We start from the raw sequence: 23,603 nt of genomic DNA on the forward strand, positions 1-23,603 counted from the left end.
ACGCTTTAATCGCAAATTAAAAGAAGAATCCTAACAGTAAGCTTTGGTAAATTTTTTTCTTTTCCCTCTCTCTCACTTTTGAAACACTCATTTCAAAGTGTTTTTCTTTGTAACTTTCTCTAGATGCTACTTCATCATATATACCATACATGATTCTATATTAAAAACTACACCTTCAATTCAACCCTGGCTTGACTTTATTGTTTTTATCTTTTTGTCATCTCAAATTTATCTTATTGGATTAAAATATAAAATTTTTATTTGTACCTGGTCTATCAAACCGACCTATTCCAATATTTCTAGGGCCTACTCAACATTATAGGCCCATCAAGCATAGTACATCAGGTAGGAAAATGAACATATCTTTAAGGAAATTCAGAAAAACATCAGCAAGGAAAAGAACCTCAGATTTACTTCATAGCTGCATTTCTCTCCTTCGCTCTTCCTCCTCAGCTTTCCTCCAAGCAGCCTGTAACATAACGGTTAGAATTTTTCAAAACTTTTAAACTCGGAGAAACAAGAAAGAGTAACAACACATCAATGCCTACCTTCTCTCGCTCAAGCCTCGAGAGGTGTGGTCGTATAGAATTTCCCAAGCTCAAGCCTCCCCATGCTTCTTGCAGCTCCCTTTCCCTCGCTTCTCGACGAGAATCCACATGCCTGATATAATCTGCTGATTGTTGAGAGGCAGCCAACTTGTCCTTCTCAAGTTTCGATTGATGCTTGACCAGAATTCCATCTAAACTCCCTGCACATTTTTTGGGTCGCGGATCACTTTTTCTCGCTGGCATCATATCTTCCTTTGTTCCAACGGCCAACTTTTCCTTCTCAAGTCTTGAAACATGCTTTACCAAGACCTTATCTAAACTCTCTAAAGCTGTCATATCGGCTCCTTGCTTCCTCTGGCCTCTCGGCATCACATTGTCACTTCCATGTTGCAAGGCCTGCATTTTCTCTGGCTTGACCAATACTTTATCAAGACCCATGTGTTCATTTGTTTCTTTCAATACCTCCAGTTTAGCTCTTTCAATACGAGACATGTGCTTAGTAGCATGATGCATCTCACTTGCAGTGCAGGAAGATGGCATAAGCATGCCATAGTCTATATTTTCTTTCTCCTCATTCAGACCTTGAGAAGTTTTCGACTGTTTGCATTCCTTCTCATGTGACATGATCTCCTGTTCATGGTCTGAAGAATGGCTTCCTCCCAAATCAGGGGTGGACTCCGATAACGGTGCGACAATATCATTAGATTCAGATGTCCCATTTTCAGTGTTGATTTCCTTTTCGACATGGAGTTCCATAGTCTTCCCATCTTCTGATGGACTGTTCTTGTGAGAGTTCCTCTTGGCTTCCTGGATCTCCCTTTCTAGTCTTGAGACATGCTTTACAAGTATGCTTCCAAGGTCCAAGGTGGACTCTGAGGATGCTGCAATACCATCAGCAACTGGTGTGTCAGGTTTTCCTGAAGCTTTCAGATTTTCTGATGCCAAATTGCTCTTCTTTAAATTTCGTGCTTCTTGAACTTCTCTTTCAAGCCGAGAGACATGCTTCACTAAAAACTTGTCGAGACTGGGTACTTCTGTCACAGTTTCTTTCTTTTTCAAACGGTCATCCATAGAACATGCAATGCCAGAGTATCTTCTTGCCCCTGTTCCTAGCGATCCCATTGTGCAGTTGCTAACAGGCTCAAGATCATGTTCTTTGCCAGTTTCCACTTCAAGAAGAGCAGCATTCAGACCACAGGTGGCAACAATAACAGCAAGAGAAGAAAGCTCATCTTCTTGCAAACCTTTAAGCCTGTCGAGCATCATGTCAACAAGCTCCATGTTTGATTTAGAGCTACCATTCCAATCAGCTGAAAATAGACCGCTTTTCTGCTTTCTTTCTTTTGTTTCTCTCTCCTGTTTCCTGACTGTATTGCCTCCAGGATCAGGTTCGCATTCTGAAGTTGTCTCTGATAATTCCACCACGGTATCATCAGTGTCGGGATTCTGACTGATTTTACGCAGAAAATCTCTAAATTCTTCTTTATTTGAGGAAGAGGGACAATTTGCAAGTCGTATAAATGCTTTCTTAACTGCTGCAGCGACTTCTTTATCTACCTCGAAAGCAGTTTCAAAAGAAGCAGTGACTGTGTGAGTGGATCTTCCTCCAATGGAAGCAGATATTTCTATTTCACATGGTTGCCTTGGACAATCAGGTCTATCATACATCATGACTCCCATAGCTCTTGCTGCTTCAAAAGCCTCTGCTGCAGACTTCTCTGCCTTCTCCAACTCAGCCACTGCATCTTTGCTTTGGATCCTACATAATGAAACAAAAAAAGATTGTCAATACACTGAGTTACTGCAAGGAGTCCACTTCGCTGAAGTGGTCTGAAGCTACTTCAGGGCATTTCTCTCTCAATTGGGCCAGTATAGGAATTCACTTTAGCTCCATATCAGGCCAGCCAAATGCCTGAAATGGTCTCCCACGGGCTGAACCAAGTTCCAATGCCCAATTATGGGCAACCAAACAAGCCTTTGTATAATGATGAATGTGATATTCTAGTAGAATGTCACCTTGATGCTCGAAGTATTCGGCACCAAGAGGCTTCAACCATTGCAGCTTTACGAGCCTCCATAGCTTTGCTTGCTGCCTCTCTAGCTGCAATCTTTTCCCTTGCCATCCTAGTGTAGTGAGGGTTGGCATTTCCCAGAGTTTCATCAAGAGAGAGATTCATCCCTCCAACCTCCTACAAGAAGTAACAGATATTAGTATGAAATGCAAAATGATCTGTAGAGCACACATATAAATTGATGGTGACAGTATTACCTGCAGGCGCCTTATTTTTCTCTTTAAGTAAGAGTCTGTCTTTTTCCGTGGAAACCAATTCACTGGAGAAGCACTTCTTCGATAGGGAGGCTTCTTAATTTGTAGTGTGGATTTGTTGATAGATTTTAGAATTGAATTTCCAATATCCTTCGATCCACCACTCTGTATATAAGCAATCAGAAGCAGATACCATTAATAGCCTAATTCTATGATCTGTAAGTTTGCATATAATCTTTTAGGAGCAATATAAGAAAATGCTTCCATCTAAAATAACTTCATCTTTATATTATCAGCATGCAGCTAAGGTCATCTAAATATAGATTTCAATTAAGAATTTACAAATTAGATAATATGTATGGCGAGCAGAAATGACAACAATAAAAACCAGAAGCCACTGGTAACAGTTTCAACAAGAACACAATGACGACATGCCAATAGGCATTATCTTATTAATCTGGTCTGGCTGAAAATTCAACACATGTTTCAACATATATTCTTCTAGTCCTCTTTGTTTGGAGATGATTTCAGCAGATACGTTAATTAGTAGGTTTTTAACAGTGCCTGATGTAAACAGAGGCAAGGTTGAATCAAGCTTGTCTTGGACATTGTTTTGAACCAAAAAACTGACAAAGTATAACAAGATTGATCAAATGAAAAGACATTGTCGGTTATGCTATGGCTTCACTTGGAAGTCTCAGTGTGGAAATCTCACTTCTACATTTAATTTCCTAATATGCCAGTGCTCTATAATTAAACCAACTCCCATATATTTATAAATACAAGAAACAAATAAAAACATTCAATATATGTGTATGCATATAAACATGCAAGAGAACAATATTGACACAGCTTCATAAAATCCCATACACCTGTGATGATCAGATAAAAGTAATGATAAAAACAAATTCATATTCATTATATCGAGCAACATCATCCAGGAATTTTCTGTACATTAATTAGTGGGAATGACATAGTTCCATAAATTATTGCATATATGCCTAATAAACCACCATGTTGCAACACTTGTATACTTATTGTTGGATTCCCCCCTCCCCTCTTCGGCACTTCTTGATGACTAATCTACATTATAACCACTTGCACATTTGGAAAAATGTATCGTCAGAGTCAAGAATGAGTATTAGACAAAGTAAAATGGGAAAATGTGTTACAAAGTCGCTCAAACAATGATGCATTTTAATATGCTTTGCTTAAATAAGCAATGACATCATGAGATTTAAATCTTCTGTTTCCATACCTAGAAAATTTTGACCTTTTAGGCCCTTCAATAGTAACATTGACCAGGAGAGACAAACTTGTCATGTTATACAGTCCATTGAAGTGCTGTTTTACTAAGGAGTTCCAGTAAAAATCAAGTAGAGATTGAAATTGGTAAGAAATCTTTGCGTATTAAAGAAATTAATCTGAAATCAGCTATAGTCTTTTCAAAGTTCAAATAGCAAACACCACAGCTTGCATTAGACTAAGGAGTTCCAGTAAAAATCAAGTAGAGATTGAAATTGGTAAGAAATCTTTGCGTATTAAAGAAATTAATCTGAAATCAGCTATAGTCTTTTCAAAGTTCAAATAGCAAACACCACAGCTTGCATTAGACCACCTTCCACAGTCAAGTCTGTAAACCAAGAGCACAGGGTATCCATGTGATCATTCTTCCGATAAAACTTCTCCATAAGTCAAGATAGCAGTAAACTCTTCTTCCAAGGTGAATCCCTTAAAGTGTAGAACTCTCCCTTGCAATATTAGCGTAACTTATAGTCCTCTTGAATTAGGTGCAGGTTAAGCCAGTAGGTCTAAATATATTATTGTTTTCCAGATATCTCTGGCTCATAACTCTTTCAACTATAGCTGTGTGCAAACGTAGCCAGATTTTCTCACCGTGCATTCAATTTTCCTTTTTACACACGTATCCACTTAGCATAAACTGAAAATAAATGTGCTTAGAATTGTCGATTTAAGTTAAACAGTTTTCAACTTGGACATAACATCAGAAAAATCAATTTAATATGAATTATTCTTTTTATCTGACATAAAATGTGAAATTTTTGGTACTTTCTTTAGTGAAAAAATAACAACATATTCTATTTTCATCCAGATAAGATAAGAAACTGGCAATCTGCCAACCCCAGCTTAGCTGCAAGACCAACTTGATGACTATGACTACCTGAAAAAATATACAATGTTAGTTCAAATTCCTACTTAAAAAGCTTCATCCAAATATTCCAAATAAGGCATGGGAGTGATGGTTGTGGCTATGTAATTTTTTTTAAACAAAAATGCTTGCTTTCTCAGTACAAATATGAGTGTGCATAACATGAGATATTCAAACATTGCCCGTCAACTGTTTCCTGAAACCTAAAGGCAAAAGTGAAGGCAGCTGTTTTCAGGCCGACCTCATAGGGCAACGTCACATTAAATTCAGAAACTTTTCAAGGGCAGAGCTTTTAAAAAGCAAAGAAAAACACAAATTATTAATATTTGAAAGACAAAGAGTAGATAAGAAATGGCATTGTAAAACACACTGCTGTGAGTCAATATAGTGGTAACTGTTTTGGCATCGACATATCTAAACTATAGATACAGTAATGGCATGTTCTCAACAAGTGGACAAAATTGAATATGTGGAATTTCTTACTAATATCAAGAGAGGAAGAATTTTATTGCTAAGCTCACCGATCCATCACATAGATCTTGGTTTGAAAATTATTCTCCTTTTCCTTTGGCATGCTAAGCATCCAAATCAAAAAGATAACCACTGAATTCATTACACACTGAAAAGCAAACCAGTCTACGATTATAAACAACATAAAGAAAATTTTTGAGTTAGATACCAGCTTTTCAGCCATGTTTCTATATTTTATTAATATATAATACATCTAGATGCTTGAGGTAAATAGAAATCAGAAATATCTTGGACCCCAAAATGGATCCCAAAATAGATACCCTAACCAGAACCTACGTGAACAAACTTAATCCTCAGCCGGATTTCTCCATTTTCAGGTGAGTGGGTGTCTCTTGTGCAGCTCTTGGTGGGTTTCAAAGCATTGTTCCTTAAATAAACCATAGCTTATATTGTCGAATCTGAAAAAGATTTTGTTTTTAACTTATGCACATACAAGAAAAGACTATGCCTTGCCTTAATAAGGACGCACATTTGTGATTAACAAATTAAAAATCAAATACACAATACAAAACTGTAAGTGAACCAACAGTTTCACTGTTCAACAATCAAAAATCTTCTTTCTGATGCCTACATACATTGAAAGCAGATATTCAAACATAATCTGCACCATAGCTTATATTGTTCCTTAAATAAACCATAGCTTATATTGTCGAATCTGAAAAAGATTTTGTTTTTAACTTATGCACATACAAGAAAAGACTATGCCTTGCCTTAATAAGGACGCACATTTGTGATTAACAAATTAAAAATCAAATACACAATACAAAACTGTAAGTGAACCAACAGTTTCACTGTTCAACAATCAAAAATCTTCTTTCTGATGCCTACATACATTGAAAGCAGATATTCAAACATAATCTGCACCACTGAACCATGTGAACCCAATCTAAGACATGGAGTAGACAGCATGTCGTACACACTGGTTATGCACTCTCTCTGCTTGTATCAAACCCCTACATGTATAGAATTGCTAATGTCTTCTAAACCATACCCAATGAAAATAATTACCATGATATTCTTTTCTTAGCTATCACAATATTTGTTTCCACTTAAAAGAATTACTTAATTCTGTGACCAAATACATGCGATCATTTATCATTTTTCATGCTTTGGCTAAACTAAAATTTCCCATTTTCCTTTTCTTCAGCTGGCTTGTCACCAACTTCTCGGTTGTTACCATATCCAAAAACAGAGTCACCAATATTTCTATTACAAACAAGGAATCCAAGTCGGGAACCAAACTATATACACAGCATGATTCAACACAAAGTTTAAAGCCAAAATTTTTTAAGTAAGCCATTTTTTATTCATACAAAAACAGCATGATACAGCGTAGAAATCATCACTCAGTTCTTTTCTGTCCAAAAAAAAATATATCCCATCTCTCTTTCATGAATATGCACATTCCTATCCTAGAACCTGTCAACTAAGACCAAAATGACATACTTAGACTAGGGCTAGAAATAGAATTAACTCCTCTCATCATACAAATCTGTGTTCAATTGATCGTAGTGACCGACATAATGAGACCCACAAAATTAAGAGAAAGAAAAAAGAAAAAGAAAATTCCAGTGTCACATGGTATGCCAAGATCGTGGTTAAATTTCAATCTAGAATTCCATGGGACACCGATCCATTATCAAGGGACTGAAATAAGATCAGAAGTTGTAGAACATCAAGAAAACCAAGAAAATTGACACAATCCAGCAATATAATTCAAAGGATCCGGTAACATCATCTCAGAAACACCATAGCGGATTTGAACAAGATAGATGTCTCACTCTCGCTCCGAAGAACAGACTAAACCTCAAATCTTGAGAGAAAAGGTATGGAAAAATAAACCCTAAAGTGGAGTTAGATTTCCTTCGAGAGTACCTTTCTGCCACTTCCGGTTGTGGGTGTCGTCGATGCTTCACGATGCGGTTCCTTCTTCTCCAAAACGTCAACGGCCTCGTTGCTCGCTCCATTTGATGCGGTGACACAGCTCGACTCCATGGCGTTGAGAGAGCTCAAGAAACGCCAGAGTTCCTGGGCAGAACAGAAGAAATGCTCGCCGAAACCAAGAAACCAGAGAGCGATGGATGGTTTTCCAGAAAGAAAAGGTCTTTTGAGAAAGGAACTATAAAACCCTAGAAGAAGAAGGGTTTCAAGATCTGATCAGGGGAGGTTGGGGAGTCGCAGTTCTTGAGAGAAGAAGGATATGGATTGGGGGGGGGGGGGGGGGTGGATGGCAAAAATTTCAAAGAGAAAACTAGCCGTTACGGTCACGTTCCCCAATTAAAGATTTTCCTTTTTTCTTATTTTCCACGACCGGATTCGATGGACGGGTGCGTCGGACAAGGAAAATGACGTTTTACTGACTCGCGCACAGGATTTTATATGCGGGAAGACAGTCTACCGTCCACGTTGTATGGTGAGAACAATTCCATCCGTTCGTAAAAGGTGTCGAGCACGGGCGTCTCTTTTCCTACCATGTAACGCCCATAAATGGTAACAGCAGCGCCGGTGGATGTCCGGAACCGGAATGTTCACGGTTCTATTGGACTCGTCTAATGAAGCATAGGAGATTATCCGAAAATTCAAAATAATTTTACAAAATGTAGTAATTAGATGCCAAGATTACGCGATTTTCAAGATAATGTAATAATAAGCTTTAGTTGTCTCGCCAGCCAAATCATTCTTGGTTCCAAGTCTCATGTAGGCGAAAGAATGCGAGTTTGTATTTGCTTGTAAGGAAAACCAAGTGTAGATCCTCTATTTTGGATAATTTTTTCCAGCTCGGTGTAACTGCATCACTGACATCTATATGATTCTGTTTTTTTAATCAGACGTAGATGATTGCAGAATCCAGGATTCTTTTTAGTTTCTGTCATCAAAAGCTCCCCAAATATTACTTGTAGATGGGTGCTAACTGGTTCTGTTATCGATAGATGATCAAGCTGATAACGTAAGCAAGATCCGAATTGGACCATTTAAATGTGTCCCCTATCTATGAAGGATGCAAAATATATTGTCACAAGTCAACGCCTCACTCAAAAAATACTATCTGAAAGATAATCTCTAAGTTTTTTTATCTTGTATAAGTACCAAAGATCTATCCAGTGAATAACTGATATGCATTATAATGTTATACTGCTGATATGTAAGAGTCGCAATATGAGCATTATTGGATATTTTGTTTGCCAAATTCAGCAAATACAATAATTCTTGGATATCTACAATATGCTACTATTTTAATTCAAAAATCAAGTGGTTCAAATAGATTCCTTCACATTGTTTCGTTGTTATATATACCATTGTAATATCCAAAATATATGTCAACCTTTTTTCCCCCTTCACGGCCAAGTAACACTACGTGGACCTATAATTGTTTCAACCTTTGAGGCCACAATTGTTAAAACCTGATGACAAGAATACTATAACCGTGTCTTCAACTAATGAGACACTGTGCCCTGACTAAGTCCTTTTAGGTATTAGAACAAAATAGGTAAAAAAAATCACTTAACATTCTGATTGATTTAAATAACTAGAATCTGTCAATTGGCAACTTGTGTGTTGCACCCAAAAGATCTGGCTGGCTGGTACCGGGAGCCAACCCAACACATGATGGACCCAGAGGTGAAACCAACTCAATCCATCTGTATACGTAGCAGCCATGCCCCCTGGCTAACTCTCCTTGAATCCTGATGTTCATCACCACCTGCTCCATAGACAGAGAACAAGAAAGAGAGTACTACAATTCCCAGCCACCTTGATTAAGAAACCTGAGCTAAACCTTTAGGAACCTCTCTCAGATATATTAATGTCTCATCCAGATATCGTAAGACTAATTACAGGCATCCAGGATTGCTGTACCAGCAGTTGGAAGAGGAAATTTTATTTTCTCAAAAAAAAAAGGAAATACTAAAATAGATCTGATTTATGGTGAAAATATAACATGGACAAATACCAAATCAGGTTGCTTTCCCTGTTAAAGATCATAGTGCAAACAAAGGCGATTTATTGATGAGTTCAATACTACAGCTACATAAAATTTTTCATCAGATTATGCACGCTAAGCACATAATTTATATTGTGTGGCTCAAGGTCAACAGACAGCCCTCCTGGCCATCTTATCTATTAGACTTTCAGCAAAATATGGAAGTGCTTTCTTGCTAAGATCAGTAAAGCATCCCATAATTTACATAGAGCATTTCGTATTTAAATCTACATAAAAATTACTTGTTTGAATTTTCTGTATCAAGTATATGATAAGACCATGCCAGCAGTAGTACCATAGTAGTCACTGAATAACGAGCATGTGACTCGTAAGTAGCAGCTCACTTTACATAACAAAATAAAAAGCTTTTTGCTCCCCCAAAAGAAGTTTTTTTAATCCAGTTGGAAAACAAAGGTATTTGATTCAGATGGGGAGATTTCATATTTAAATTGGATATTGACAGGATTTTACTCTTCCAAATCAGTGGCTTTTCTATAAGTTACATTTAATACGCCAAGATGCCCATACATTGTGAACATATAAATTTAAACACATGACTGCGGAAAAAAAGGGGGAGAGATTCTCTAAAATTGAAGCATATGGTAAAAATTACATTAGCTCTTTAGTGCGATCTCTGATCCACTTTGTCGCCACCCATTTCTCACCTTTAATCACCGGACAGCTACCGTGAAGTGATGTCTGCATATACAACAAATTCCAATCAATCAAAATAACTCTGAAACCTGCCTTTATTCTTCACCCTATATTTCAAGCTCACACCCTAACAAGAGGTGCGAATGGGAGCATTTATAGACATAATTTAAGAATCCAATTCCAGTGTCTACATGTGAACTTTGTGCGTTGAAAATTATAGGAACTAGCACACCACCATCAAGTTGATCTCAGAACATGAGATGTTGGTTGTCGAGCTCTGTAATCTATCAGAATTTCCAAGTTCTTTCTCAATCGATACTATTTCAAGAAAATTTCATATTCATATCTTAAAATATGTCTTTATGTCTTTGAAAAAAACGAGTGCATAAAAAGTTAGATTTAACCCAAGGTCCATCTGGTTCGGAGCGTACTGAGCCGTACCGGCGGCAGACCGGGATGGTTCCGGATTCAAAATGGTTAACCGGCGGGAGGCACAAAGGGAGAAGGAAAGAGAAGAAAAGAGAGAGAGGGGGGAAGGGAGAGAGAGAGGAAGGACCGCCGGAGGGCCGGAGCAAGGAGGGATCCGTCGGGGCCTTTTTTTATTTTGAAAATTTTAAGTGAAGTCAGCAAGGGGTTTGCCGACTTCACTTAAAATTTTCAAGTAAAGTTGGCAAACCCCTTGCAAACTTCACTTAAAATTTTCAAAATAAAAAAAGATCTCGATGGACCCCTGTTTCAGAGAGGTGCGGACGGCCGGAGCAAGGGCTCCGACCCTCCGGCGGCCCTCCCCTCCTCTTTCTCTCTCTCTTCCTCTCTCCCGTACTCTCTCTCCCTCGCCCTCTCTATTGTGTCGGTACGAACCTGGCATGGAACAACACGGGGGCAAGCCGAACTGTGCTACCGGCCGACCGATACAGGCTCCAGGCCCTGACCCTTAAAAAAATGTCGTTGTACCGAAGAAAAAGAATGTCATACATTGAGCACATGCTTCGATGCATAATCATTGTTATCCCTAATGTCATAATAATCCTCAATCAAGTATACATTGTTCATAATAATGACACTCTAACTATGTAGCTCTTTTCTATCCTTCACGAGCCCTTAAAAGTTGAAAGCTTTAAAAAATGATGAACATAATTCATATATTCAATACAGGTTTTGGTGCATATCATGCTATATGCAGTTCTATTTTCTTTCATTCATGGTTAAAAAGACAATTCTTTAATATTGAGTCATCCATATCACATATTTTCTTTCTTTGTTCAATTTCATACAGCTTCCCAGGAAATACTACATGACTAAAATTTCAGGAGACACCATGTTCCTCATCCTGCTTTATAGAAAAGAAGATAGCACTTCATGATAACCCAACTATGACAAAGCGCTTCCTTCAGAAAGCTGAATGGTCATTGCTACACTAGCTGCTTGGAGGGATGAAATACGGGGAAATACAGTAACAGTGGAAAAGTAGGAAACCCAACATAAAAGTTTCTTGTCTGGTTCATTTCATTAATTTCCAAAGAACCTTCAGTTTATTACTTTTAATTTCCTAGTCCATCTTCTAAACTTTTCATTCCCCTGCAACATGTAACCTTATTATTTGCTTATTGCTACTAACCTTATAAATCTCAATTGCTCCTCTGGCAAAATCGTGCCAGGTTTTTAGCCAGTATAGTTATCCATGCAAAGATATATCGCATATAACTACGTAAATATCAAACTAAATAATGCAAACTGGGAACCTGTCACACTAGTAAGCACATTCTCTAGTTCCCTATAAATTTAAAGACCATCAATAGTGATCAAATAGCTTGTATTTACCGTAGCAAAGTGATCTTGATATAGATCAGCACTTGTAATCTGACTTACTAATCAGATTGAAAGGCTATCAATTTTGTTATCTTGCATCATCTGTCAGCAGAGAATTATGCAAGCGCACAAACTTCTACAAACTTCTACAAAGGAATCAGGTATTATTGTGAAAGAGCTAAAGATAGAGAACTTACTGGGTCAATTGTGCCATTTGTAAACAGCGAATAAAATAAAAGACCATCCCCTTGGCGTGGTTTCACCTTCAAACCAATGCACTTCTCATAATCATAACCAATGTCCATATTTAATCCATTCTGCAAAACAAAATGGAACCTTATATTACAACTGCAGTAATTTTTAATTTCAGAAAGAGCAGCAATCAAACCTTTTTACCTCAAAAGGAAACATAGTTTCTCCCCCTTCTTCAACATCCGATAAGTACAGTAAGAAAGAAGCTACCTGAGAGATTATATAAACATGTAAAAAAAAAAAAAAAACTTGTTTCTTCAAGTTATAAGCACCAAATTGAAATCAAGCAATTACAAGATTAGGTGCAAAAAACCGAAAAGGAAGTTCGCCCATAGCAAGAAAGGAAAATATGAGGCCATTAACCGAAGTACTGGACAAAAGTAAAATGTAAAGCAAGTCATCTCAGGGTAAGATTTCTAGGTTGCCAATATATGTAATTGAGCTATATAGATTCAGATAATAAGAAAGAAAGAATGTTACTAATCATTTGGAAGGTGCCAATTGACATAACCCATCTAAGAAGCCCAAAAAAAAATGATAATACCAAATAACTAAATAAATATGTAGGCTTCATGTTTTCCACTGAGAAGCAAAAGCTGAAACAAAAATAATGTTATTGCAAGAGACGCCTATGGCAACAAACGTAAGGTGAAAAGAATAAATAAAATATGCTAAACAAGCACAGATTTTGTGTATGCTCATTTACATGCTGACATGGCAGCATCAAAGTAAGTGAGTGTCCTCTAATACAAAGTATTTTCTACCTCACATAATAAATGTTGCCTACCAGAGGGCAGGTCAAAATTTTAAAAACTTAAACTCTCATAAAAAGTACTTATGTTTGCATACACAGTCATATAACTTTAAAAATTCAGCGATATTGAGCACAAATATAATCTGGAAGACCACAAAGTCATGCACTAAATCATAGAAATAACGTTGAAGAATATAGTCTTATCTTGCTGATCCTTAATATCCAGGGCAATTTGTAAATCAACTATAACAGATCAGACCAAAATATCAAACTGTTGCAATTATTTTCATAATTTAACCCAGCAACCATATCTTGGGATTTTCTGAGTTGATAAATCAGTATATCAGATATGTTGACAAAATGTTTCAAATCAGAATCTCGGCTACCATGTCATTTTACTTACCTGAGATTTTTTTGACACGCACAAGTATACATCACTTAGTGGTGAACAGTTAACAGAACATTTTTAAGGCAAAAGTAAGTTTCATTATAATAATTACGAATTTCCACTAAAGGGAATGGACATGGACATTAATGAACCTAAGTTTAAATTAAAAGTGGAGTTGTTTTCTTGGACTAATTTATAGTTCCTGCCCATGGGTAATATGACCTACCACTGTTGATACCAAGCTATTCATATGTAAGACACATGTACAAGCATACTCAATAGAAAATGTGACTTGCCATGGAACTAATCCATCAAACAAGCTAAAAATGCCTCAGTATGCACATGTGCACGATAACATATTGAAAGTTCCAATGCAAGTAATGGAAAACGTGCTACGTCAGAAATCAAATACCTATGGAAAGTAAAAGAATATTAAGCATTAATCACACAAAATTTTAGGCCTCTAAATGTGTACCCTCTGGCTCTTCTGCGGACCATATTCAGATGGGTTGAATGCATCATAATGTGCAGCATACCTCTGCCCAATCTCATAGCGCAAGACATTGAATGACTGCAACATGGTGATAACCCCTCATGTTACTTATAAAGTATTTCATAGTTATCCAAAATTGAGAAGCAACTAACTTAACAAAGGAAAAGATAGAGAAAGAGTATAACTTTGGATGCCATATGAATATCAGAGTACCAAGATGCACAGAGATTATTTTAATTTATGGGTTCTCATTTACAGGATATTTTATACGAGTCAGAAAACTTCAAACATCCTAACACCATGTCCTGTAATTTTTGAATTGCATCCAGAACATGAAATGCTCAAGCTTCTACCCTAATTAGATCTTCTTTGACATTTAACTGCATATATTTTAAATTGGATGTTACTACTTCAATTTTACCAGATCAGTAAATTCCCTTTCAGAAGATCTAGGACTTCATGGTGAAGACACAGAAGCAATTCTTACCGCACTTCTCTGTCTCTAGAATTTCATATATTGAATGTAGGCTTTGTGTGCAATATTAGGTATCTTTCAACTTTGGGCCTTTGGCATAGACAACATATGCTGTCTCAAGCTTATTATTCATTCCAATAACTATGTTGGAATTTTTATATAGCAAGGAACTTTGAAATCTTGGAATAAGAAAGTTGTCTTCAAAGATAAGCAATAATTGCTGATCTCAGGCTGCTCCTCAGGAAGAAATAATGTCAGTCGTTTTTCCCTTGAAGCTTTGATAGCACATGATGTCTTCTTCATCACAATATTCTTAGACCACCTCCACTTCAATGTCTTCCTTTAATTGATCAAGATTGACAAGTTTTTTCTATACTCATTTGGAAGAACAATATTCTCCTCTTCTCGCTTTAGAAATTTCAAGTTGCTTGGAAACAATCCCGAATCTCAATCATGGAATACATTATACATGAAAGCAAGTTGCTACAGGCTTTCAGGCTGATTCTTGTTAGGAATTCATTAAAAGTGAATTGAACCCATGAGCTGAAATTGGTCAAAACAGTTGATATCAACTGGACTCGAAACATAGGTACCCAGTTAGACATCATACCAAAAGGGAGTAATATTGGTCGACACAAAAAAGAATTTCATTTAAAATCACATGGTCAGATGCCCACATATGGAAACATAGGGCAATTTCCTAGAGATGTTTGTCCAAAACAAAGCACTTAAAAGAAAACGTCAATCCATGAATAAAGGGCAATTGTGTAAAACAATATAGGGCAGTTCGGTACCATAGAGTATCTTATTCATGAAAATGTGCAGAGCAATACCTCCCCGTGGTCTCTTGGGATCATTGTAGCCCTAGCAATTTTTCGTTCAATATAGTCCAAGACTCTAGTTGGATCTTCCGATGCACTGATGAAAGTGCCAGAACTGTTGCCAATTGCTAAGAGTAATCAATTTACCACAGGACATGGCAAATCATAATAGAATTTCAAGATATATGGCATTCTGTCTGCATGGCAGGAAAAGCAAGAATGTATGTTGTTGTTCACCAAAAGGAATTAAAGAACTACAGAGACCAGGCATATGTCGAAGAGAGAAATGCATTACTGTTGGTTAGATGCTAAATCACTAACACAGACATAAAGCTCCCACAATTTAGCTGAATAAATTCAGATTACTGAGAAGGTGCAAGTATAAAAAAAAAGACAAACAATTTTGATCATAATCTACTTATTTGTTTTGCATGTTAATGCATCTATTGTCAAATAACATACTATCTAAAACTAAACCAAAGAAAGAAAAGATGATTTTACCAAACCATCACCAAGAAATTTATTATATTGAAATCAATATCACAAAGTAGCGCTTTTAACTGTTAAGAAGCTAAAAGCCAACAACTCATCATTTCTCTACTATATTAAAATCACTGTCAACTTAACCGATACATGAACACAAGGAGAAGCTTGGGTCATTTATGAAAAGTGTACATAACACAACTACAACAAATTTTCGGTGCAAAAGATTGCCGGCAAAGATGCAGCCTTAGCACCATCCCTCATCGTGAAATATATTTTGTTAATTTTTCTCTGCAGTTATATATAGCGAAAATAGTTACCTTGTTCTTATTCCTTTAGTGTTCTCTTCAGTTTCTCCTTTCCGTAGCGCCAATGTTGATGGCCTAAGCTTTGACTTTGTGATTCGCATTACAGCCTGACACTGTTCTGCTGTTGCAAATTCTGGAAAATATAATGCACGAGGTTTCCAGCTCAAAACCTGCTCTCAAGCACCAACGTTTTTACATAACTAGTTATTCAAAATCTGAAAGTAATAGAGTTCACATGACTGGGAGAATTTTGGAGAACCAACACAACAATTGCATGATGTCATGTAAATAAATATTTGTCCACAGTAAGTTGGAAATCTTAAATATCATCTGAGGATTAACTACATAACACAATAAGAAAAAGGTTGCTTCATGGCAGGTGGTGTTACATTTCATTGTTGCGAGTTTTGGCCGATCACAAGTAAGAAATAAACTACAATTAGGTCAGTCATGCAAATCCCTCTGCAACTCTCAGTGAACCAAGATTTCTCATGGTTTTTACTCACTTGAAGCAGTTCTAGTAGAGACTGTGCATGGATAATTTGTGATCCTGTTATTACTGCAGCCAATGACAGATATAACTGCCTTATTTAGCCATATGTTAGGATTTTAGATAACCAAACCTTTACAAATCAAACTTAGTTCAGACAAGTCATTCAATACTCAAAATTACATTTTTTTTTTCTGCTAATATTAAAAGAAACATATCTATTATCCTTCAGCATTGATAATTGTGCGTCAGCTCAATGTAAGTTCAATGAGTTCTTATAGATAAAGACAACCAAATTTTATTCTAATTCAAAGAACAATTTTCTTTGTGTGCTTCGCACGAATGGACATAAATTCATTCTTTTTCAATGATAATTGTAACAATTTCACATAACGATCCAATTCCTAACAGGCAGGTATCGAGGCATCGGCACAATATATGTATCAAATCAACTCGTCCTTGCAATAACTGTAAGATACTCTTTACCAAATTTTATCGGAACAAAACCCAACCAGATATAAAACAAACCAAACTAGGGCTAAAACTGGGAAGATAAAGCAGAAGCGGAGAACCTGAAACGGGATCGATGAGATCATAGATTCACCAGTCTCCCCGTGGGCCATGGCCCGCCATTCCCCCTCTTCCTCGAGCTCCTCCAGCACCCTCACCCGCGGCACTCCACCAACCGGAATATTCTACAAGAAGGGAAAGATACAACGATCGAAACAAGCACCACGGACGGAGAGGGAGAGATAGGATTCTAGGGCTAGGGCTCACCTGGGAAAGGAGAATGGATCCGAAGAAGCCGGCGAGGCAAAAGAGGGAGCAGAAGAGGAGCACGGCGGGGAGGCCAAGCTTGGTCCTCCCCAGGACCACGAGGGTCGATCTCCCTTTGTTTCCTTTCATGGAAGCGGATGTATGACTCGCTTGGAAGAGAGAAGAGATGAAGAGATGAAAGAAAAGAGACGAGAGATTTGGAGGACACTGAACCGGGATCTCCGGGGCGTCCGAGGAGAATCGAGTCACCGCCCTCTTCCGTTTTAAACCTCCCACCTCCCTTGCTGAGAACTTTTTAATTAATTAGATGAGCAAAACGGTATAGCTCTAGATTTGGTTAGTACTTAATAAATACCTACCCTTCTTATAACCCTCTTTGATAATTAAAAAAATATTATATTATTAATATTTGATATATATATATAATAAAATATTTAAAATATAATTTATTATACTCAAATATCATTAAAATTTATTACTTAATATATAATAATTATTAATAATCCCAGCATAGAAGCCTTTACTATTAAAATTTTTCTATTTATTATAGTTTATTATATTATTATATTATATTTTAGAAAATAATTTAAAAAAATCGTTACCTGCATATTGTGTTGGACTAATATTAATAATATCGGTATTAATGATAGGAGCTTATGCACAGCTCAACTTGTGCAAGCTTTTTATTTGGCATACGATGCTGGTATTATTAATATCGATATTAATGTAGAAGTTTTGATGCGATAATTATTAAAATTCAACGCAACAAAAATTTAGCTACTAAAGCTTTCTATTTATAATAATTTATTATATTGTTATTATGTATTTCAAAAATAATTAGAACAAAAAATTGTACTTGATGCATCACATGAATTATATACCATTTCTATCCATCTTTATTCCATGCCCCCATCTCTAACAATGGATGTGATTGTTAGTCTTATCTCTCTCTCTTACTATTCTTCTCCATCTGATCCAAGTCAGTGTTACTACAAATGATTACTGATGAAGTTACCATTATCTTTTTTTTTTAAGATTGCGAGGGGCTAGTTTTATCTATTTACCGTTGACAAAAACTTTACTAGCTTATAAGTTGGTATTTTATGTTTGACACATTTGATAAATATGATTTAAGTCTCTTCATAAAATTAAAAGATCAAAGCAGGGATAAAAAAAATAGGATACAAAAATGCAATGAGCTCCACTTTGCTAATTTGCCTGATACAAAAGAGAAGACAATTCTTAAGTCTTTTGTTGATTCCGCATCACCTTTCCTCTACCTTTCTGTTTGACCATCAATTTCTATACGACATAGTCGATCTACTTATTTTAATATAAATTTAGAAACTAAAATTCTAATTGATGTGGCATTAAAGATGGCGCAACCAGATTTGACTAACTCACAGCTGACATAACAGCCTCAATACCGCGTCGACATGATTATATCGAGTCAACTCTCACCGGCCAGACAGTTAAGCTAAATAGACCAGAAGCAACAAACCTTTAATATCGAGTTCCCCAACACAACTAAACAACCACTCAACTCAACACCAAACCAACCAGAGCTCTCTCACCTTAGACAATAGATAGAAACATACTTCCTTCACTACTTCTGGAATTAAAATTTGCACCCACTCATTCAGACAATTACGGCACGTGTTGCCATAGCTATATATGGTATGATGCTTGGCCGTCAAAATTGTGATTTGAGGCGATTGCAGCCGGATCTCATGCAGTTACGGTGGAGCCTCCAATAAGTATACCAGAGTTCCAGGTCGTTAGAATATAATCTCTATAGATTCTATATCCCTCATCTATGAATAAATCCAAAAATCCTTCATAAAAAGTAACTGCTAAATTTTAATTAAATAAAATTTTATCTTTCCAATTTCTTTTTCGTTCCCATACAAATATTTTTTATAACTTAAATATTAGCCATATCAACCAGCTAGTGGCAACACTATCACTCTCTAACCTATTTAGGAACACCTTTCCTGGAATGCTCTTCAGCTGTTACATCCATCTTCATTCCAAATCTTTTTGTCAGGGCTAGAACCAGCCATCTGTCATTTACTCTAAAAAATTATCTATAGAAGGTGATTATTTTTTATTTGGTACAACGGCTGCTCATCCTACTTTAGTGTAGGTGCAGCCAACCAAATCAACAGCAAAGACATGGCACAGCGGTGCAGGAGGGACTCCCTGATGAGTCCAGAGGATCTTTTCGGAATGCTGAGCTGCATAGGTAGCCATCCAATCGGCGGCTCGATTTGCCTCCTGGTAGACATGCACAACCTAAAATGTGCTGCATCTTTCCAGCATGTGCCGGACGTCATGAAGTAGGGGATCACTCGCACTATATATATAAAAGGATACTATGTCATAAACCTAAAAAGAAAAACAAAAAAAAAATCATGGACTTCTCTCAAACGGTAGAAGTATAAGAGGTAAATAAGAAAGATTCATCGCCTCCCTCCCTGGGCACAGGCATCCAACATGAGACAGCCAAGCCACGCGTGGCAGTGCCTGGGACGGTAGATATGCACTGGATCCAACTGAACTCAAAACTAGCCTGGATCTAGCATCCGCTCGTGCTCCACTCCACTCGATCGCTTCGTTTCGAGAACTCCTCGCCGGCAGTGTTCCCGGATCTCGGCAGTCTCCTCCCGCCGCCGGCCTTCGTGTGGCTGCAGCCTCTGGAGAGAGATCCAAAGGCCTCGGGGAGGAGGAATTGGAAGCGGCGGAGTTCTGTCGCTCGGAGCGCCATCAAGGCCAGAACTCAGAAGTAGGCCCCGGTGGGGGAGAGAAAGGAGGAGAGAGAAAGCGCCATGGCGACCGAGCGCGGCGGAACTGGGATTAGACTGAAGAGAGTTGCTACGTGGCTTCCTCATTATCATCCACGTGTTCGGTTCCAGGGTTTTAGGGCCGGTGGCTAAGCAAAGACTCGAGTTTAGGTTGGGCTTTGTCCAACCATTTCAGGTCCATCCATAATTGATATCCTTTTAACGTTTACTTCCCTAGACTCAGTTTGATTGAGGAGAAAATAATAATAAAAAAAAAGAAAAATCAACAAAGAAAAGAAGAAAGAAAAAAAAAAATCAAACATCTTTCTCGTATTCTTGCTGAAACAAGAAAATACGAGAGTAAACTGTTGAAAAAGTGACAAAGAATGATCAAGTTATTTTAAACCATTTTGACAACTTGTTATTTTCTCTCATGATTACTACTTCTCGTAGATAAAAAGATTTGAAAAAAAAAATTGATTCTATATTTTCTCTTTGATTTTCTCTTCTTGATATTTTTTTTTAGTCCCAGAGAAACAGAAGGAAATTTTGTCCTAACAGTGAATGATATAATTACGTCGGCATTGGTTGCGGTGCATATTTTGGAATAATAAATATATACCACCCTCATTGTCCATTCTTACGTACAAATTCTCTTTCTTGGCCCCCTGCATGGCAGGAGACAACGATGATTCAAAGCTGGCCACCCTCCAATTATTGGAGGATACGGCTGGGAAATACTATTATGGAAAAGATCTAGCATATGGACCAGCGAAAGGCTGGTAATCTTTTCCACAAATCAAGGTTAGATATCCATTTAGTTCTTACATCTTGTTAACAATTTGCTAGCCAAGTTCCAACTACAGTTCTCACCTTGATGCCCATAGTCTGCTGCTCATATTTTAATAGAAAAGAAATCTCCTTTCAAACTGTTTGGATGATTAGGCTGAAAATTCTGTAAAATTTTTCGATTAAGCTCGTAGAATCAATAAGATCATACAATTACAGGCTGAGCTAAGCTTATATTTAGAATAGCTTTAGAATGAACCTCTACGAATCTCTTTTTTCCTATAAAATTCAGGCCGAAGCACTCCAAAGTTATTCCTGGGTATTTATAAATATAGGTTTAACCCAGACTATAATCTTATGTTCTTATCGATTGTACTAGCTTGATCCATGAATTGTATAAAATTTTCAGCCTAACTATCCAAACAGGCTCTTTGTGTGTACTCGACACCATTATGACCTAGACAATAATCCATAGCCATGGCTAACTCTAGTAATCTGATCTCACTAATGAAACAATCTAAGCACTGTTATGATGCCTAGAGATATCACATTCCTATAATTTTTCGTACACGTCTTCAATCTAAAAAATGGAACCAGCAATTTAGACAAATAGAGAATGCCCAAAAAGAGAAAAAAAATGGATGTCAATGGGAATGCGGCAGGCAAGCAGATCTCACAATGCCAAGATGTGTAAGATACTGCTTATCACCATATTACGCTGAAAAAATTAACCTGATGTCTTGTATATGTAAAGATATGAAAAAGTTCTAAATATTTTTTTTTTTTTTTTGAGAATTGAAAGAAAAATCTAAATCAATCTTCTAGCTTAACTATATGGTGTCTCCTCTTGATTTCCAAAAAAAAAGTTCAAAAAAGCAATTGTTATAATGGTTTTTTTAGAGGTCTTATTTAACATTGTTTATATACATAATTTGCTTTTATTATAACAATTATACTATTAGAACAATCATTATATGTCAAATATGATAAACTAGTATCAAGTATCTAAATGGATCGCATATTCCTACAAGACCCACCCAGAAGGTATCTCTCTGGAGACAGCTTCCTCCAATAATTGGTGGTCGTCCCTACCTTAATTTGCCTTTTTTTTTCTTTGGAATAGACATGGCTAGTGAAAATAATCACAAAAGAACAAAATTTTTATATAGGATAGATCTTGATTGTTTACATTAGTTTTGTTTCTAGCTACTTGCCTACTTTATTTGATTCTTTTTAGATAAGAAGATATGCACCATCGAAGTCTTTCTCCAAAAAAATGTTTTGCTTTGACCTACTTATATCAAGATGTAAATGATGAAATTTGGTCTTGATCACTTAGTATGCTACATAAGTATTTCATATTTGGTGTATGATTTAGCTTCTTGATACGTTGGATCTCGCTCTTAAATCTTATCCAATTCTTTCCAAAATAGCCGAAGTACTCTACATTGGGTATCCTCTTAAAATATTTTGAAATATACAAAAATATAATCATTGTTGATGATGGCACAACCACTAATTTTTCTGATGTCTCTTATTGATTCATTACATAATAAAATTAAGTTAACAACAACCATTGTGCCTAGAACTAAATATGGTGATACATACGCGCGCGCGTACACATATACATGTGTGTGTGTATAAATCTTTGTGTGGCCATGAAAATACATAGTCACGTGAAATAACCTCAGGGATCAAGGAGACATATTATATAGCAAGGAAGAGTGGAAACCATCTTGAGCATCTCTCGTGCTATACCTAACATCCATATTCCATAACCTCTTTTAGTCGATCATGTATCATCCAAAAGCAGGAACCACCCGTTCTACAAATTAGCACACATAACTTGCTTCAGAAAATTAAAAGGAAAATGATTCAAGACATCTAGGGCTCGTTTGGTTCGCGGAAAGCATTTTCCCTCCTAGAAATATGATTCCTGAAAAACAAATTTATAGGAAGAGGATGCCTAGAAAAGTACTTTTGGAATGTTTGATTAATCATGGGAAAGTGACAAATTTATAAAGTACTTATGTTTGGTTGGCCATCCACTTTCCTAGGATAGTTATGTATAATTTCTATTATGCCCTTAATAAAAATTAGGTCTTTAATGCCTCTTTAATACTTCTTCCGATGTTTCTCATGGAAAAAATTTTTCCATGAAATGTGGGAATCATATTCTCATGGGAATACAACTTTCTCGTCTCTCTTATTTGAAAACTTCAACCAAACAAGAGGCATCTCATTACTTTCCCGTTGACCATATTTTTCCTCTTTTTTTTCCGCAAACCAAACAAGCCCCTATAGAATATTAGAGTATGAAAAGGACCCAATATCATCCAAAAGAAAGCAGCCTTCAGCAAATTGATGCCGGTTGCCATCCCTACCAGCAGGCAGCGAAGAGCACATTAGACTTGATTGATAACCTTCTCGTCTCGTCGCGCAGCTCACAAATATTCGCATTTCTCGTCATACGTTTAACTTCTTACAACGGAAATGCTAATTCCACGAGGCCACGCATACGGAGAGACTTTTGGCAAAAAAATAAAAAAATAAAGGGTATAAATTAAAGAGAAACTTCTCACGTGCAGCCGTTCTTTTACTGCTGCATTCCCTGGGATCGCAGACGCAGATTAAAATAGGCGAAGATCCTATCCGTGCAGCAATTACGATAACAATAAAGACGAGGATGGGGAGATTCGTTACCAAATTCTCATTAGAATTCTATTTTAATAATTTTAAAATTTTATTCTTAATTTTATTCTATTTAGTCATTTTTTGAGAATAGTTATCCAGCCTCACCTGAATGTTAGTTTTTGAATTTAAATAAAAACCA

At 36.8% G+C, this 23,603-nt stretch overlaps 2 protein-coding genes across 2 annotated transcripts; both read right to left on the minus strand.

The window, feature by feature from the left end:
* Positions 1–273: 273 nt before the first annotated feature.
* Positions 274–7,716, minus strand: LOC103709275. Its single transcript, XM_008794545.4, has 5 exons — positions 7,391–7,716; positions 2,818–2,979; positions 2,565–2,737; positions 549–2,307; positions 274–469 (listed from the first exon to the last, which is right to left on the minus strand). Exons 1-5 carry the CDS (start codon positions 7,508–7,510, stop codon positions 416–418), a joined length of 2,268 nt encoding a protein of 755 aa, XP_008792767.2. The 5' UTR covers positions 7,511–7,716; the 3' UTR covers positions 274–415.
* Positions 7,717–9,911: 2,195 nt separating this feature from the next.
* Positions 9,912–17,518, minus strand: LOC103709210 (probable prolyl 4-hydroxylase 9). The gene is made up of 8 exons (XM_008794439.3): positions 17,199–17,518; positions 16,994–17,116; positions 15,944–16,101; positions 15,153–15,255; positions 13,827–13,922; positions 12,354–12,419; positions 12,155–12,274; positions 9,912–10,193 (listed from the first exon to the last, which is right to left on the minus strand). Exons 1-8 carry the CDS (start codon positions 17,325–17,327, stop codon positions 10,104–10,106), a joined length of 885 nt encoding a protein of 294 aa, XP_008792661.2. The 5' UTR covers positions 17,328–17,518; the 3' UTR covers positions 9,912–10,103.
* Positions 17,519–23,603: the final 6,085 nt, after the last annotated feature.

The sequence above is a fragment of the Phoenix dactylifera genome, unplaced genomic scaffold, assembly GCF_009389715.1.
Source record: "Phoenix dactylifera cultivar Barhee BC4 unplaced genomic scaffold, palm_55x_up_171113_PBpolish2nd_filt_p 000007F, whole genome shotgun sequence".
In the NCBI taxonomy this organism is placed as follows: domain Eukaryota; kingdom Viridiplantae; phylum Streptophyta; class Magnoliopsida; order Arecales; family Arecaceae; genus Phoenix; species Phoenix dactylifera.